At 45.6% G+C, this 16,981-nt stretch overlaps 1 protein-coding gene across 1 annotated transcript; it reads right to left on the bottom strand.

Annotated features, from left to right (window-relative positions):
* Window positions 1-1,068: 1,068 nt before the first annotated feature.
* Window positions 1,069-16,003, bottom strand: col4a5 (collagen, type IV, alpha 5 (Alport syndrome)). The gene is made up of 40 exons (XM_068708107.1): window positions 15,961-16,003; window positions 15,786-15,821; window positions 15,641-15,682; window positions 15,444-15,536; window positions 14,975-15,028; window positions 14,797-14,853; window positions 14,564-14,608; window positions 14,399-14,452; window positions 14,263-14,304; window positions 13,682-13,775; window positions 13,003-13,290; window positions 12,763-12,852; window positions 12,599-12,669; window positions 12,276-12,467; window positions 12,030-12,198; window positions 11,755-11,847; window positions 11,557-11,661; window positions 11,308-11,405; window positions 10,807-10,957; window positions 10,584-10,697; window positions 9,937-10,104; window positions 9,558-9,647; window positions 9,260-9,406; window positions 9,037-9,135; window positions 8,837-8,926; window positions 8,581-8,720; window positions 8,371-8,497; window positions 8,055-8,234; window positions 7,898-7,948; window positions 7,621-7,806; window positions 3,627-3,760; window positions 3,458-3,530; window positions 3,263-3,334; window positions 3,033-3,161; window positions 2,657-2,755; window positions 2,280-2,492; window positions 2,018-2,195; window positions 1,818-1,932; window positions 1,552-1,724; window positions 1,069-1,382 (listed from the first exon to the last, which is right to left on the bottom strand). Exons 3-40 carry the CDS (start codon window positions 15,674-15,676, stop codon window positions 1,301-1,303), a joined length of 4,392 nt encoding a protein of 1,463 aa, XP_068564208.1. The 5' UTR covers window positions 15,677-15,682; window positions 15,786-15,821; window positions 15,961-16,003; the 3' UTR covers window positions 1,069-1,300.
* Between the last annotated feature and the right edge of the window lie 978 nt (window positions 16,004-16,981).

Raw genomic sequence — 16,981 nt, 5'->3', positions numbered from 1 at the left:
TGTCTGTAACATTCCCCAATCATTACACCACCTAAAAAGCCCCTTTATTTCAGTTCAACACTCTACAAATTGAGTACAAAAGGTTGAAGCGACTGGCCTCGTTGGTACAATACAAGACTGTTGTGTTTTAGGGAACATGGCTCCGTCTGCTCAGCATAATTCGGTGAAATGCCCGACCTTTGCGTTTGAAAAACAGCGAACGATCTCCACGCAGCCGAATAAAGTTCATATACCTTTTTATCCTCTTTTTTTTTTTCAAATATATATTTATTATATATAAAATACTGTTTCATTCATAAAAGCCTTACTTTGTACAATATCTGGGTGGATGTGTGTCAATGAGCATTGACGTAAATGTGTGCATCTGTGTGTGAATGCGTGAGTGTGTGTGTGTGTGTGTGTGTGTGTGTGTGTGTGTGTGTGTGTGTGTGTGTGTGCGAGCGAAAAAAATAACCTGGAAAATTTGTCTTATAACAAACAGCTGGTACCGATTCAGGACCTTCTACACTAAGAACAGAAAGGTGTTTTACACAATATACACATTTTATTACTTACAAAAAAAAAAAAAAAAAAAAGGTAAAGAGGAAGAAGGTGTTCAGGCTGATGGTTAGGAGGCGGGGCTACAGCAGGGTTAGTACCACCAAATGTAACGTTAAACGACAGAAAAAATGACGGAGAAAGAGAGAGAAAGAGCGTGTGAATGAAGAGCTAGTAATAAAAAAAAAAGGTCAGTCTCACTAAGGAAAAGCTCGTCGTCAGTGCATCTCTCCTCTTGGATGTTCCGAAGTCAAAGTGCCGATTTGGTAATCCACTCCTCATCAATAAGGCCAAAAACAAAACAAAAAAAGAAAAGAGCACTTCTGTCAAGAAACGGTTCAGAATCACATTTTCAAAAGTGATTTTTTTTTTTTTAAGAAGAGAAAGGAAACGATAAGAAAGAAGGGAAAAGAGTGAACAAAATGCACTTTTTGTTGTCACACTTTCATCATGGCACCTTATATTTTTCTGCTTTCATTTTGAGGTACTTCTTAAGAGAAACAAAGAATAAATGTAAGATTTATTTACGTCTTTCTTTTTAATTTTTTTTTTTTTTTTTTTTTTAAGCTGTGTTGCACAGTAGCACCATTGTTTAAAGTTGTAAGATGTTTTGTATCCGGAAGACAATGCACCATTGGAGTTCCACCTCTTCGTCACGGCCTATCCGTCCCCCCCCCCCGACTTGTCCCCCGTCAACCAATCATCTCGTGTTATTGATCGTGCATCCCCGGCAGCGTTGGGTTTTGCATGTTGCTGTGTGCCGTTACGTCCTCTTCATGCAGACCACGCAGCGGCTGACACGCGTCCGTAGGTTACCCGCCTTGAGAGTCTCCGACTGGGGCTTCCTGCGAGGGCCAAAAGGGGGGGAGGCGGTTAAGTTAGGGAGATGGATACAAGTGCATATAAATAAAGTTAAGATATATCAAAACATGTGACACTTTCAGGGCCCTCTTTCACATTGACACCACGTCTTCTCTAACCACTGAGCCGTCCTGCCGGCGCTCGTTTCCGTACCTGAACATCTCGGACGGTTCTACGGTGGCCAGCCAGAAGCTGTAGGAGTTGCCGTAGTAGTTGCACGTCCCTCTGCCGTGGCACTCGATGAAGGGGGCGCTGCGGAACTCCTCCAGGCAGGAGCCGGGGGAGGCCAGGGCCTGACCGGAGCCCTCTGCACCCGCACTGGTGTGCTGGGAAGGAAGAGGGTAAAAGTCCGGTTGAAGCATGTGTTTTGGTTTGGTGGCATTTGGTAAACAAGAGTGGAAACACGTGTATTTGCGTACCATCATGAAGGAGTATCCGATCCACAGAGCTTCCCAATTTGACGGGCAAGTGGGAATCTGGATGGTCTGACTGTGGACTGCGATCACCATGGCTGGAGCTTCACACACTGCACACCTGGACACAGAAATGTCAAATCAAACACCTTCCCTTTCCTCGTCTCTGTCTCCCCCCCCCCCCCTCTCTCTCTCTCCATCCCTACCTGCTGATGTAAGGCTTGATGCCCTCTCCGGTGATGGGGGCCATGGACATGGGCATGGGCTCAGGCGTGGACAGCCAGTAGGAGTAGTCGTTGCGGGAGGCAAAGTTGCAGACGTTGTTGATGTTGCAGAACATGAAGGGCATGGTGCTGAACCTGCGCAGACAGCTGCCGGCCGTGCCTGGATCGGAAGGAAGAGGAGGGTCAGATGTACGTCGATGGAATAAGATTGGGAGGGCTTAGTAAAACCAAGGCCTTGTCGTACCGAGGTCCTGTCCGTGTGCCCTCTCGTTGCCCTGAACGTACAGCAGGGAGTAGCCGTCGTAGATGAGGCCGGTTCCGTCGGGACAGTAGGGCACCTCCTGACCCTGGCTGTGTCGGGTGATGAGGAAGCCGTGGGCCGCAGAGACCGATCCTGGAGGACCGGGAATCCCCTGTGGACCGTCTGAACCGGGGGGACCAGGGTAGCCACGCTGACCTAAGATCAGGGGAAGGGCGCGTGTTAGAAAAGGGGAAGCTACTGCGACGCAGCCGGAGCTTAAAGATCAAGGAAGAATAGCCTTACGTCACTCTAACGATGATTGTTTGTGTTTATTATTTATTATCATTGACTTGTGTATGTCTGGTTCCTGTTTCACTCACCAGGCTGACCGGCGGGTCCGTTATCTCCCTTCCTGCCGGGTGGGCCACTGAAGCCTGGAGGACCCTCCAGACCAGCGTCCCCGGGGCCACCAGGCTGACCTGAGAGCAGGGAGACAGAGAAGAATTCTCTTTGTTAGATGAGTGACCCGAACCTGGTGCTAGAACTACTTTAAAGATTATTTATTATTATTGAGACCTATAGTCGTTAAGATGATGAAATACATTTAAATACATCTTTTTTTCGGAGGAATAAATGTGCGACTTCTTCTGCCGTCTCTTTTCTTGTCGCTGTTATTGCAACAATGACGGCGAGCAAATTAAACCATTGTCGGAATTTCTCATCCCCAACTGTCGCATCTAAAGAGTCCACAATCACCTGGAAGTCCGTCTCGCCCAGAAGAACCAGGAAGTCCTCGACCACCAGGCAGGCCCTGAGGACCGGGGAGTCCTCGATCTCCCTTCACCGAAATGATAGGTTGAGCCACGCCGGGGTCACCAGCAGGGCCTGAAAGGAAAATGATTATTTTTAAAATCATTTCCGACGCTCCATGAGACATTTGAACTTATTTTAGAAGCTTATCTTAATGTTTTAATGTGTTCACCCACCACTGGGTCCAATTTCTCCAGGATCTCCAGGAAGACCACTGCCACCGGGGAGTCCGGGGTCTCCCTTTGGTCCTGGTAAAAACACAAACAACTCAAATGTTTGGGCATTGCTTATGATGAATTCGCAATATTAAAATGAACTTTTGGACGGTAGTAAGAACGCTGAACAATGATGTTCCAGTATTGCGGACTAACCAGGGAAACCAGGAACGCCAGGCAGACCGATATCTCCCTTCAGACCAGGACTACCGGGAAGACCAGAGGGACCCTGGTTAGAAAGAAGTCCAGACAGGTCGATGTTAGTCTCTTAGAACATCTCCAAAAGTCTGACTTCAAAAGTTCAAATTGAGCAAAATGATCTTACTGAGAATCCGGGAACGCCACCGTCTCCCTTCTGTCCCGGGAAGCCCGGCTGTCCAGGACCGCCGGGGATCCCCTTCTCTCCCTTAACGCCGCCGCTTCCTGCAGGCCCACGGGGACCCTGCGGGCCAGGTGAACCTTCATACGGAGACGCCAAAGGTCAGACACAGAATAATATTACAAACACACGTTTCTCCTCATCATGTTCCCACCAGGATCAGTTAGAATCAAACAAAGAGTTTTGTTTCCATCTAGTGGTTGATGTTCTTCGAATGACTAAACTTCGATTAAAACTAACTAAATGCAGCCATTGAGACCAGACTCATTAATTAAACAAATTTAATATAATAAATAATATTACGAGGCACCAAAAGAGAAGGAGAAAGACAAATAAAGGAAAACCAGAGAACAATTCTGTTCCCTCAAAATGGCGAGAAAACAGAATGAAACTCGTCAGTAACACAGTTGGAGTGAATGTGTGTACGTTTCATTTTATGTATGTGTTTGGGTAATTAAGAGGAGTCCTGAGTGTCCAGCCTGTCCTGTGGGGTAAAGAAACATCGACACATTATCTGACTTTCACTCATTCTCACAAACACCCTCTCCATGATGTTAATAAAAAAGGTCAATATGCCACACAACTAAATATATCAGGATGCATACAGGGTTGGGATACATGCATCTTCAAAAGCAGTACATCTTTAAATTTGAAGAGTTTAAAGAAGTTTAAATTTAAATCCTACAAATTCAAAACTTTGAACTGAGAGCGTTTGAAGTGCATCAACCTCAACCCACGCATGAGACACATTGAACACATCGCCCTTCATTTCCCCACAAAGAGCATAAAGTGTCAAAACCATCAAACCACTGGAGTCTAACCTGGAGGACCTACGGTTCCCAGAATTCCCGGGTAAAGCCAAGCCGGGTTCACGGCACAGGGCAACAACAACAACAACAACAACAACAACAACAAAAAAAAAAGAGGTTTAGACAGAAGCAAGCATCGTTACAGAAACAGTCAGACTAAACAAGATATTTTGTCTTCGAGTAGCAAGGAGAGTATTAACCAAAAAGGCTAGTGGACAACTTCTATGGTCTGTGAGTCTCATCTATTCATTTAATGATGAGGACGCTGACTTAAAAATAAGCTGCTGTTAACCTTGAGCAGGTGTTCTGCTTCGTCTGTCAAAAGCACTTAGTAAACTCTTCATTTAAAAGTTAATAATAAATAAAAGTGATAAAAGTTGCAACCAGCAGCGCTCCCGTTATCTCAACATTTGCTCCAAGCTCACTGCTGAGGTTTTGAAATGCCAGAAATGCAGTAGAAGAAGAAAATATTACGAATATGTGTTCTCAAATTAGCAATTTGTGCAAAATGTAGCTTTTTTTGGCCAAATACCTTCGAAACTAATGAGATTCCCATGATCCTCAGCTTGTGTTTAGTGCCAGTTAGCCAGCGTTAGCATGCTAACAAGCTCAACTAACATGGTGGGGATTGAACATAGAAATATATTTACACCTGCTAAACATCAGCAAGTTCACGTTGTCTTTGTTAGCATGTAGCATGTAGCATTTAGCATGATAGCATTTTGCTCAAACCACCGGAGACATAGAATAGTATTTCCTCTTTTAGTTTAGGAAGGTTTCTAACTGAGTGAAAAGAGTCAGACGATAAGATAAGATAAGAACTGGTCCAACTCTCTAAATACTGAGGAAAGGTGCTTCAGTGCTTCCTTTCCTATCTCCTTTAGCGTAGGTCAACAGCGAGTTGAGAGCACATTTTGGGATTTGGGAGAAACTGCTGGCATGTTTAAATTATAACAGTGCTAATGTACAAAACAGCATTTCAGTAAAAAAATCCAACAGAAATAGAAGTACAGTATGTGACCCTACCAACAGGTGAGTTAGTGGCATTATGGTGCGTTTTTGTGCACAAACTGTATGATGCTCTAATCATAACACATTCTGCATGTTAGGTTTGTATTTGACCCACATGTGATCCAGATGACATGCTAATTGTGCCCCAAAAAACTACTGTGCGTTATTGTTTTTAACATGAAACAATTATCATTTCTATTATTTATTTTTTTAAAGTGCTTACTTGTTATTGGTGTCATTACACTACCATCAGTGTGCATGGAAAGTGAAAGAAGACAGTCGTTAGAAGAAGAAGAAGAAATAAAAGTAGAAATGTGCTCCCTTTAGATCACAGAGTGTACATTAAGCTCAGTCAGAGGAACCGTGAGGAATGTGCAGCAGAGACGTCTGGGCGTCGATGATCTGACCTGAGGGACCTGCGGCGGCCGGACGCACGTGTCGTCACAAGAGGAGGCGGGGCCACACCGCAGTGGGTGGGGCCAAGCCACAGCGATACACAAGGGGGGGTTAAAATGTCATAGCTTCATTTTGTCACCCTGACGCCTGATAAAACACGTATTTTTTGTACTCACCTAACACAGTGCTGGTGTGTGATCGGTGCCGACGTAGACTTTTAAAAAGTACACCATAACAGAAATGTACTGATTTTACCATACCATGTTACTAACTTGTTAGAGTTTCCATGTATTTTGATGTGAACGTGGGTCAATTCCTATATACAATAGATATGTACAGATGTACAGTATGTATCTTTTTTTTTAGATAAACTGAAGGATGATGTCTTTATATAAGGGGTTGAGAAATGTCTCCTTTAAATAAAAAGTAAAAACCCATTGGATTTGGTGAAAACAGGGTTGTTTTTCGTCACTCGTGTTTTCACAGAACTGCAATGATCTGAACAGAGAAGAGTCATCTTCTCTTCATTTCCTGAGGTGTGCGTCGGGGCTGTCCACCCTCTCCAGCATTGTGTTAGGCTCGTTCTTAACGTGTCTGCGTTTAAGTGTGTTGGGACAAACAGTGTCCATGCAGATGACTGATTGGTGGGACGAAAAACACAAGACTGCAAAGCCTGACGCAAACCCAAACACTCTCAACTGGACTCTCAATCGTCTTCTTACTGTTTGTTATTGCACACAAAGTCTGAATTATTTCACACTTCTGCTTTGTTTTTGAATAATAAGTAGTTTGATTGTTGCTCATTTGGTCATTAATATGTGAGCTTTTAGAGAAACACTGAAACTTAAGAAGCAAGTTGAGAGTTTTTCTGAGTTTGTCTCAGGCTCCGCTATTACGCCCCAACATGATTTCATTTAACACAACCACAAAACACTGAACACACACACACACACACACACACACACACACACACACACACACACACACACACACACACACACACACACACACACACATACAGTGCTTCAGGGCTGTGGAGAGATGGATAAATTACAGCTCCCTCCCCCAATTGTGGGATCGGGAGAAGAGGGCAAGGGGGTGAGGAAGACATGAGGACGGATGGATTGGTGTATAAAAGACAAAAAAACATGATGATGTTGAGACAACAAAGTGCCATAAACACATGCTCTTTTTTGGGGTCAAACCCCGGTGACAAATCCCGACATTTCCTGGTGAAAAGGGGATTTTTGAATCATCCGTGCTCGGTGTTCTTGACAATGACTCGACAGGTGGTGACGCGGCTCTTACACCGGTGACGGTGGTGATTGGTGCGACATAGTTCCATGCAAATCAACTGACATGGAGATGAAAGCATTCACATTTAGAAAAAAAAAAAAAAGTGCTGCTTTTGCCGTTTGCTGTCTGGTTTTTCGCTTGTTAGGAGAACTGAATGAACTAATTTCACAATATCCATCATTCCTCTGTACCGTCTGTTCTTTAGTTTGCATAGATAACGTTTTGTACTGCAAATTCAGGACAGGATTGCTATGGTTTTGTATGTTTTGTATGCATTGAAAACCTCCTCGCAATAGGCAAACAATCACAGTGAACTTTTGCCTTTACGTTACATTATATAATACTATTAGAGTCAGCGTTGATCAGAAAACCAGGCAGCAATTACTGGCAGAACATGTGGTGACAAATACTACATCCAAAGGCTTTACCTCCTCTTCCTGGTGGCCCAGGGGGTCCTTGGAGTCCTTTGGGACCCTGCAGAGCCTGTCCTGAAGGTCCAGCAGGACCGGGATTGCCTGAAGGACCAGGAGATCCAGGGAAACCAGCCTCTCCTTTGGGTCCTTGGAAACCGGGGCTGCCGGACGGGCCGGGAAGACCTGGGTCTCCCTTTGAACCTTAATGAGAGATAAAGTGGAGACTGTTACATCGGTGCAGAGCCAATTATCCCAACAAGCAAACTGCGACATAAAGAGGATGGTTGCTCACCTGGCAACCCTGGAAGACCTGAAGCACCTGGTCCACCATAACCGGGAAGCCCTGGAGTAAACATGAATCAGAAGTGAGTCTTATCGAAACTAAACTAAATGGCAAATTTGACTTTACATTTAAGTATTTTTCCCGAACACGTTGACCAGTGACTTACCTGGGTCTCCTTTGATTCCAGCCGGTCCTGGGATCCCGTCCCGACCTGCCTGGCCCTTGTCTCCTGGAAACCCTGGTCCTCCTGGTCGGCCAGATTCTCCTGGTCTACCGGGAGCTCCAGTGAGACCTGGGCTACCAGGCCCACCGTCGAGACCCTTCGGACCGGGGTTACCCGGAGAACCTGACAGTAGAGCAGAAGGACTTTGTTTTAGCTGGCAAACTCTTACCAACTGGCACTATTATTTCATAGTATTAATAGAAAACATCACGCATGTACTTCACCCATGTGGACTGCTGTGGTCAAACCTCAGACTTACCTTGGAATCCTGGGAGTCCGGGGTCACCTTTGGGACCTGAGCCCCCTGGTATACCTGGGAGACCAGGTGATCCTGGTGTTCCTTTAAGTCCTGAACTTCCTGGGAACCCTGGCTGACCTGGTTCACCCTATGAGAGACATTAAAACATATATGAGGTGGTGAACCTAACATTTTTCAGTTTCAGGACATTTCAGTGGTTGAGTCCAGTACCTTCTGTCCAGATAGTCCGGGTGGTCCGACTCCAGCAGAGCCTGGTTCACCTTTGGCTCCAGGGAAACCAGGTCCTCCTGGCTGTCCCGGGGATCCAGACCTACCTGGCTGACCTGGTAGACCCTTCTGCCCTGATGGTCCTGTGGCATCATAAAAGTGTGACATCAGCGTTTATGGCAAAGAAATCACGTGTTGGAAGACATTTGGGAACAGCTTTCAGTAGGTCGCCAGGAACTGACTACGAGTTCAAACCCACCTGGGAATCCCATTTCTCCCATGCCACCTTTTGCTCCTGGACCTCCAGGACCACCTGGGCCTCCTGATATGCCAGGATCTCCCTTGGGACCTGCAGCACAGTGGAAGACACACGTTAGGAATCAATTTGCATGAGTTTGTATAGATGTATAGATGTATAGATGTATGCCTGTGAGTGTGTGTGTTGGGAGGTAAACACACCTGGTGGTCCGGGAAGTCCAGGACGTCCATCGGATCCTGACAGCCCGGGGTCACCGGGGAGACCAGGGATGCCTTTCTGACCTGAAAAACCTGGTCCACCTGTAGAACAAATGCAAACATATAATGTGTATTTACAAAAAACAGTGAGTAGTAATTAAATATATGTTGCCTACTTTTAAAATGTGTTATATTTAGTCTTCGGCGATGGTGTTTTATGCCATACCTGGTAGTCCAGGTTCTCCTTTGGCTCCTTTTGTAACCGATGATGGCTGGCTGCTTCCTGGGGGTCCCATGAGGCCAGGCTCACCTCTGTCTCCTTTAAAACCGGGACCGCCAGGATTGCCGTCTCTGCCTGGGAATCCGGGTTCACCTGGAGAGGAGAGAATGTGAGAATCAGCAATAGTTGTGTCAGCTTATAGTCCTTTTTTAAAATTAAAAATAATACAAAGTGGTACCATAACTTGGGACATGTAGTGTGTGATGAATGTCTTTTCGGGCTGTATATAGTTACGAGTGAGCACCTTTGAGTCCGGAAGGGCCGGGCCCTCCTGGGCCTCCTGGTCCTCCAGAAGGTCCTGGGGATCCCATGGAACCAATGTCTCCTTTCTGACCTGCAGCCAGACGTCAGAACAGAAAATGAAAATACTCAATAACATAGTCCCTCATTCTCTCAGCTACAGCAAGTCGGTCATATAGTCAATTTCATAATCCGCTTTGTTGGTCAAGTATGTGAGCACATACAAGGAATTTGACAACAAAGCTGGACAGATAAAGGTAAAGAATGGACAGGACTGTATGTAAATATTAGATAAATGTATATAAAAAACACAAATGACCCGACAATAAAATAATAAATCAAACATCTATATACAGGTTACTGATGTTAGCATTAGTTCGTACCTGGCAGTCCAGGCAGGCCATCCCGTCCAGGTCCTCCAGGAGGTCCTGGCGTTCCGAGTGATCCAGGGGAACCTGGGAAACCGGGAGTTCCTCTGTCTCCTGGCAGACCTGGGATGTCTAGACCTGGAGGGCCGGGGTCTCCCTTCCCTCCGTTTGATCCGGGAAATCCTGTAACGATGACATCAAGATTTCAGGGCCCGGATAAAAGAACTGGGGTTTTATTCCCCCCACGATGAAAATCATTAAAAAACGAAAATGTATCCACACAATACAAATGGAGCGACTCCTTTACGGCGTATTTAATTAAGGTGGCACTCAAATGAAAAGCAGAGACAAGATGACGATGTGAGGGAAAAGCTCCCCAGATCAAGTTACGGTGGTTTCCCATCCGGGAGCGTGGTAACCGTGATGCACACATATCCAAACTCATTCACCTTGATCACCAACACACCCTAGAAGGGTGAGCGTGTTTCACAATCAAACAGACAAACCCTCAGGCCCTCAGTCTGGTGCTCAGGTGCTCGGTGGGAAATATTTAGTTTGAACCCCTTGAACCAAAACAACATCTAGATGCCTCAACAAGCTGGGTGGTCATGCACAGTTTTGAGAAAAGCTTATGCAGGTAAATACAGCCTTATGTATCTGACCTGGTGGTCCCATTGGGCCAGGGGGTCCAGGTGGTCCTGGCTGCCCCGGTGAGCCGCTGGTGGGGGATCCAGGTGGGCCACGAGCTCCGGGTATACCAGGTATACCGGGTTCACCTGGACGGAGACGGATGAGAAAGTCATTGTCAGCTCAGGTGTTTCGTTGGCTCTCATGAGCTGTGGGTGGACAGATGTGAGTATGCATGAAAACAGAACTGCAGAATACCTTTAGATCCCGGAGATCCATCAAATCCAGATCGTCCAGGTGAACCGGGGCCGCCAGGGAAGCCAGAGTCTCCCTTTGGTCCGGAGAAACCTTTAGATCCAGGTACTCCTGGTAAACCCGGGGGGCCAGGAAGGCCAAAGCCAGGCTCACCCTGTCACACACAAACACACACATGAAGGTAAAGATCTTTTTAAAATGAGTGTACTTTTCTGTTAGTCAGGTCTACTTTTTGGATTTGTAGAACTCAACTTAAACTCATTAAATGTAATTCAAAAAAGACAATTAAATGAATGATCTACTTTGTTTTGCTATAAACGTACTACGGGTCTGACAGATTCAGTGCTCGTTGTCAAGAGTCTGAGATGAAGACGTCTACTATTTCAAACCGATTTGAGTTGTTTTTGAGGGTTGTTTTTGTTATTCTATTTGGTATTCACCTTTTTGATGTGACTTTCCAATTGTTTTAAACAAAGCATTTTATCCGTCCATTTGTGTACATACCTTGGGCCCAGGGAATCCAGGCTGACCAGGGAGTCCATCGACTCCTGGTCTACCTGGTCCTGCAGGTGATCCTGGCTGGCCAGGGATACCAGGGAATCCTGGAGGAGAAAAAAAAGAAAGGGGGAGGGGGAGAAAGGGGGAGTAAAAAAAGAAGTTATGAGGACATAAGACGTACTGAGAAGAGGATGTGAAGTTCAAGGAGAGGTGGAGGGAAGAGGAAGAAGTAGGAGTGTTCATTGGTGTCTTTACCTTTGCCTCCTGGGGGTCCTGGGAGTCCGATGCCGGGGAGTCCAGGATCCCCCTTCGTTCCTGGTAAACCAGGGAAACCATTCTGTCCGGGCTGACCCGGGACGCCTGCCAATCAGAGAACAGAAACACGTGTAATCGCGGATACCATCGGAGTGAGCGATGCACGAAGACACAACGCATAAAATAACAATGGCGTACCTGGTGAGCCGGGCAGTCCTGGTGAGCCGTCAAGTCCTCGGGATCCTGGTAAGCCTTTCTCAGCCACCGCCAGGCCCGGTTCTCCTTTAGCACCTGCGTGGCAAAAAGTCAGTGAGAATGAGTTTACAGAATCTTTCGTGAAGGGAAAATCCAAGACGACTGGATTATAGGGGTGCATCGAATCATAGAACTCACGGTTCGGAGTCACGGATCAGATCATCACAAAATAAAAAAAGGGACTAAATCACTAAATAATTGTGAAATTGTCTTCTTACCGGGTGCACCGGGACCTCCGGGTCTTCCTGAGACGCCCTGGATGCCTTTCTCTCCTGAGGATCCCTGAGGTCCAAATCCAGGGCTTCCTGGAGGACCCCTGTCTCCTGGTATACCCGAGGGGCCTGGCTCACCGGGGATTCCTCGTTCTCCTTTCACCAGCAGAGAGCCCTGTCGGACACATACAAATTATGCCATGGATCGCGGATGGACCCATCGATCTGAATGACGCAGTGAAAGCCACCTACGGGTGTTCCTTTGGCTCCGGGACCTCCTGGCTGACCGTCGCGACCGGGTCGACCGTCCAGACCGGGAAGACCGGGGGATCCGGGGAAACCGGTGTCGCCCTTCTCTCCCCTCACGCCGCTGACTGTGACGGCATCGCCTGGGTCTCCCTTCTCTCCGGGGAACCCTGGAGAACCTTGAGGACCGGAGGTACCCTGGAAAGTAAAAAGAAAGAGAGCAATGTTTTTGTTTATTATTTGTTTCAGTCACTAATGTGAGACAGTAACAAAAGACATTAAGACCTTCATTTAAAGCTCAAAGAATAGGAAAAGTAAAAAGTACTAACAGGGGGTCCAACGGCACCAGGTGTTCCTGGATATCCTCGGTCTCCTTTGATACCATTGGAGCCAGGAGATCCTGATGGCGGACAGGGAAGAAGAAACTTGGTACTACCTTCCAAAGAATTCTGCATAAAGCTCTGTCAGATGGGAATGCGTTGTGGGGTCTTACCAGGGAATCCAGGCTGTCCTGCAGGTCCTGGTGGTCCGGGAATGCCGGTGGTATCGCCGAAGCAGTTCACACAGGTGTCGCCCTTCTCACCTGAAAAAACAAGAGACACAAAGGGTGAAGACTGAATCCACTTCTTTGTCTTTTCTTTCATTATCTTATGACATTTTATGTAAAAGACTTGACAAAAATCGGACAAAAATTTGTTTGCGGATGAATACCAGCATCTCTATATTGGCTGACCTTTCTGGCCAGACCCTCCTGGGAAGCCTCTCTCTCCCTGCACGCCGGGACGCCCGGGCTCTCCAGTGACGCAGTTTTGTCTTGCCGTGGAAAAGCCTGGAGGTCCAGGGAGCCCCGGTTGGCCCTGGGCACCAGGAGAGCCTGTACGTCCCGGCTGACCTGGCAAAGACAGACCCGGGGGGCCGAGGTCTCCCTTCTGCCCTCTCTCTCCTGGGAAGCCTGGAGATCCGGGCTGACCGCCACCACCGGTAGCTGGAAGTCCTGGTGCACCTGGTGGTCCTGATAAACCTGAAGAGGACGGGACCGAGACCAAATGAAACTGTTATCTATTTAGAGCTACAACCCACATTGTTCATTCATTTCCCGGATATTTTATACTGGTATTAACATAATAGAGTCATCTCATTTAACCCAATTAAACCTCAGTGGACAGAATCACTAACCAATACCATTAGCTAGCTCGTTAGCATATCATTAACTTCACAAATAGCCACACTAGCTTACAGCCAACTAGCATTTTACTCTTCCAAGAAAAAAAATGGCACGGTTACCAATTAATGAAGAAGTTATACGCATTTATTTTTGTACATTTGATTTCATATAATTGGACAACGGTTTCTCATGTGACATCCTGTTTGCAGTTAGTCGCTCTTTAGTTAGCATTTTGAGCGTGCTTTACCTGGCGGTCCTCTGTCTCCTTTGATTCCAGGTGATCCGGGGAAGCCGGAGTCACCTTTCGGGCCGATCAGACCTCCCGTCGACGAACCGAGCACCTGGTGGGACGATGAGACATAAAACATAAAATATTCATATTTTAATATATAAGAAAACAAGCTAATTAAATCAAGGTAAGAAAGAGGGACTTTTTTCAGTTTTCCACTTTTCTTTGGGCTCAATTTTCAATTGCAAGGTAAAGTTTGGTTCATTCACTTTTTTTATTAATAGATAATATAACACAGGCTGGATAGAGATATATGTCCCCATCTAGTGGTCAGAAAGATGTAGTGCACCAGGAAGCCATTTGCACTTTGCATTTTTATGGAGCTACCTCTACAGCCACAGTCTTCTATTTCAACTGCCTTGCTCAAAAGTACTTGTAGTGCACCTTCCATACAGTTTCCCTAGTCAAATCTGAAAGGCAACTTTGCAAACTCTGTCTGCTAACGACAACCTGCTGATAGTGCCAGGAACAAAAAAAGCTAAGAGCAGATCTTGAGTTCAGATTGTCTTGTTAAATGAGAAAAAATGTAGAATACACACCACCCCTGGTGGTCCTGGGTATCCACGATCACCTTTTAGTCCCTAAAAAACAAAAAGAGACAGACAGGGGGAAGTTATCAAAACAATCCATGACATCACCTTATGAATATAGTTTAAAAAGTAGTCGAAAACTCACTCTCTCTCCATCCCTGCCTGCAGGACCTGGCAGGCCTGACTCTCCTTTGGCTCCCTGATGGTGACAAAAGGAAAAAAAAGAAGACAAGTTTTGACATGCGAATAAGAGACAAGAAAGGAAAAAAAAGAAATGTGTAGAATCGTGTAGTTTGGGGGCAGCACTCACGGGGAAGCCTGGGGAACCGGGGTCGCCGTCTTTGCCTGGCTTGCCCTGCAGATGGAAGAACAATGATGATCAGGGTTTACGGTCTATAACAAAATAATTCATATGCGTGTGAAGTCCTGTGCGTCTATCATCAAGTACTTTGAAGCACACTGAGGCCTGGAGAATGAAGTGTAGCTGTGGGACAGGGTTATGGTTTGGACCTGTAGCAGTGCATTTTGTATATCTGTACTTACTCGTTTTCCTGCTTCACCTAGTTCTCCCTTGTCTCCTTTCTGGCCACCTGAGGGACCCTAAAAAAACAAAACAAACAGCATCAGCATCAAGTTTTCCTACATTTCAATAATGCGGAGCACTTATTGCCTAATGGGATGGATAACATGATGATGCTTGTAGGTGGAAGTAGATACTTACAGGGGGGCCTGGGTAGCCTGGATCACCTGAGGGACCAGGAAGACCTGGGTCACCCTGCAGAGAAAGAGTTCAAAGTTCCAACCAAACTGTTCGATTCATTGAAAAAAAAGCCCTTAAATGATGGTTTTGCTGGTTGTTAATGCATTATCCGATACTCACAACAGTGAAAATATGAGCAAAACAAAGTGAAGCAAAACGTAAAAGAGGGCGCAGGAATTATCCGTCGCCATCTAGTGGCTGAAGTGAAAGTTGCAGCATCCAGCAGTTTATACAGAACTAAGAAAACCTATGAAAAGATTGATGTATTTGTCTAAATATTTCTTTATGTATTGCTTTGGCCTGAACCCTGATGGAAGCATGATTTGCATGTTACATTTTTTCACATATTGTAACATAAATGATGTTATTTGTCAGCTACACCTGCTGTTGTGTATGTATTGCACCCTCAGCGCTGATCTGGCCGTATTACCTTGTCTCCTCTCTGAATCTCCGTCTCAGGCGGTCTCTGCTGTTCTCCAACTTGCCCTGGAGGACCAGGAGGTCCTGCCAGACCCGGTTCACCCTGCGGTCACACAAACACACACACACACACACACACACCAGATGAGATTAAGGGTTACGTTTTAAGCTTCCTATTAACTTTGACTCTGGGAACGCGGTGAATACCTTCTCTCCTTTGGGCCCTTGGAAGTTCAACCCCATGTTTCCCTGTCGGAGAAAGCAGGAAAACAAACAAGCTCTCAGTATCAGAATATCAACCCGTAAAATCCCTGTTGTAAAATCAGTTTTTCCTGTCAACACTTGAACTCACCTTTGGTCCGGGAATACCTGGAGGACCTGGACGACCCTGGAAAACAAGCCCAGAAAACAATGTTGTTGGACTACTGTTTACTTCCACAAACTTTAAAAGTTCAACTGGTCATTACACCGAAATGATAAAAAATACACGTGAGATCCAAAAGATTTAGAGGTTGATGTGTCGTTACCTCGTAGCCTCTGGGTCCTGGAGGACCGAGTGGACCCTGCAAACCGCCGGGTCCGGGACTTCCCTGTGACACGAACACACACAGAAAAACTGTTGTTTAGACTTTAAAAGTTGAAAAGTTACTATCCTGTTAAAATAAATTGCTCTACAACGTACGTTATAATGTGTTTGAATATTTATGGTCATTAGTTTTTACATGTGTAAGAGATATTCAGCGCTTCTTTTATCATCTGCTAATTCACTGCAAAATGAGTCTTTATTTCAAGGCTCAAGATACTTAAATACATACTATTTTTGTAGTATTTCAGCATATAAATCATCAAATTTAATGAATAAGTGTCTATCTACATAAATAACCCCTTGACAGACATGTCTTCCCTCTTTTTTGTCTTAAAAGTTGGAATAATCAATTGTTTTTTACTCACTAACAGTGTGACTCAGCTATTCTGTGTCAGCTTGTTTCAGCTCTTCGTTGACGGTATATGATGTTTCTTATGTCCGTTATTGACTCCCACTTTTGCCTGTTTTATTTGGTATCTTTGGACACTTTTGGATACCCACTTTGGACAAAGTTTGGCTGCACAGCACCAGTTTTTAATAAGAGGTTCAAATACACCCAAAAAACTCACGGGAATTCCTGGTAATCCGGGCAATCCCACTGCTCCTTTCTCTCCAAAGCGATTGGTGGAGATCACGTCACCTGGGTCGCCCTGCAGGGGAGGAAAACACAACCAGAGGAAACCGTGAGACATGAAACGTCAGAGGGTTTTTTATCAGAGAGGCTATGAAACATCTGCTGATTCTAAGAGGTTTGTTATGTCAGAAAATCTGTTTTGCAGAATTCTTATCAAATTTAAACAGCACCATCTTGTGGCAAAAACACAAAACAACAGCTGGACTTCAAGTCATATAGACATTTAACCAAATCCAAAACCTGGAGGAGCTATGATTCTGTGTGCCAATAAAAATGATTACGGTGAGAGTTATTACCTTCTGTCCTGGCAGACCAGGTGGACCCTAGA

The sequence above is a fragment of the Cebidichthys violaceus genome, unplaced genomic scaffold, assembly GCF_023349555.1.
Source record: "Cebidichthys violaceus isolate CVI_PGR_0920_01 unplaced genomic scaffold, fCebVio1.0.p SCAF_133, whole genome shotgun sequence".
Taxonomy (NCBI): domain Eukaryota; kingdom Metazoa; phylum Chordata; class Actinopteri; order Perciformes; family Stichaeidae; genus Cebidichthys; species Cebidichthys violaceus.
This window is presented reverse-complemented; position numbering and strand designations above follow the sequence as displayed.

Excerpts from the sequence above, each read along its gene's own strand:
- col4a5 (XM_068708107.1), bottom strand. The coding sequence starts at position 15,676 with ATGGGGTTGAACTTCCAAGGGCCCAAAGGAGAGAAG. Across the intron at positions 8,927-9,036 it reads TGGACTTCCCGGACCACCAG|GTCCCAAGGGAGATCCTGGC; the intron begins GTGTGTTTACCT and ends ACTGTGCTGCAG. Across the intron at positions 3,162-3,262 it reads TGGAGAAATTGGACCCAGTG|GCCCTGCTGGTGACCCCGGC; the intron begins GTGGGTGAACAC and ends TTTTCCTTTCAG.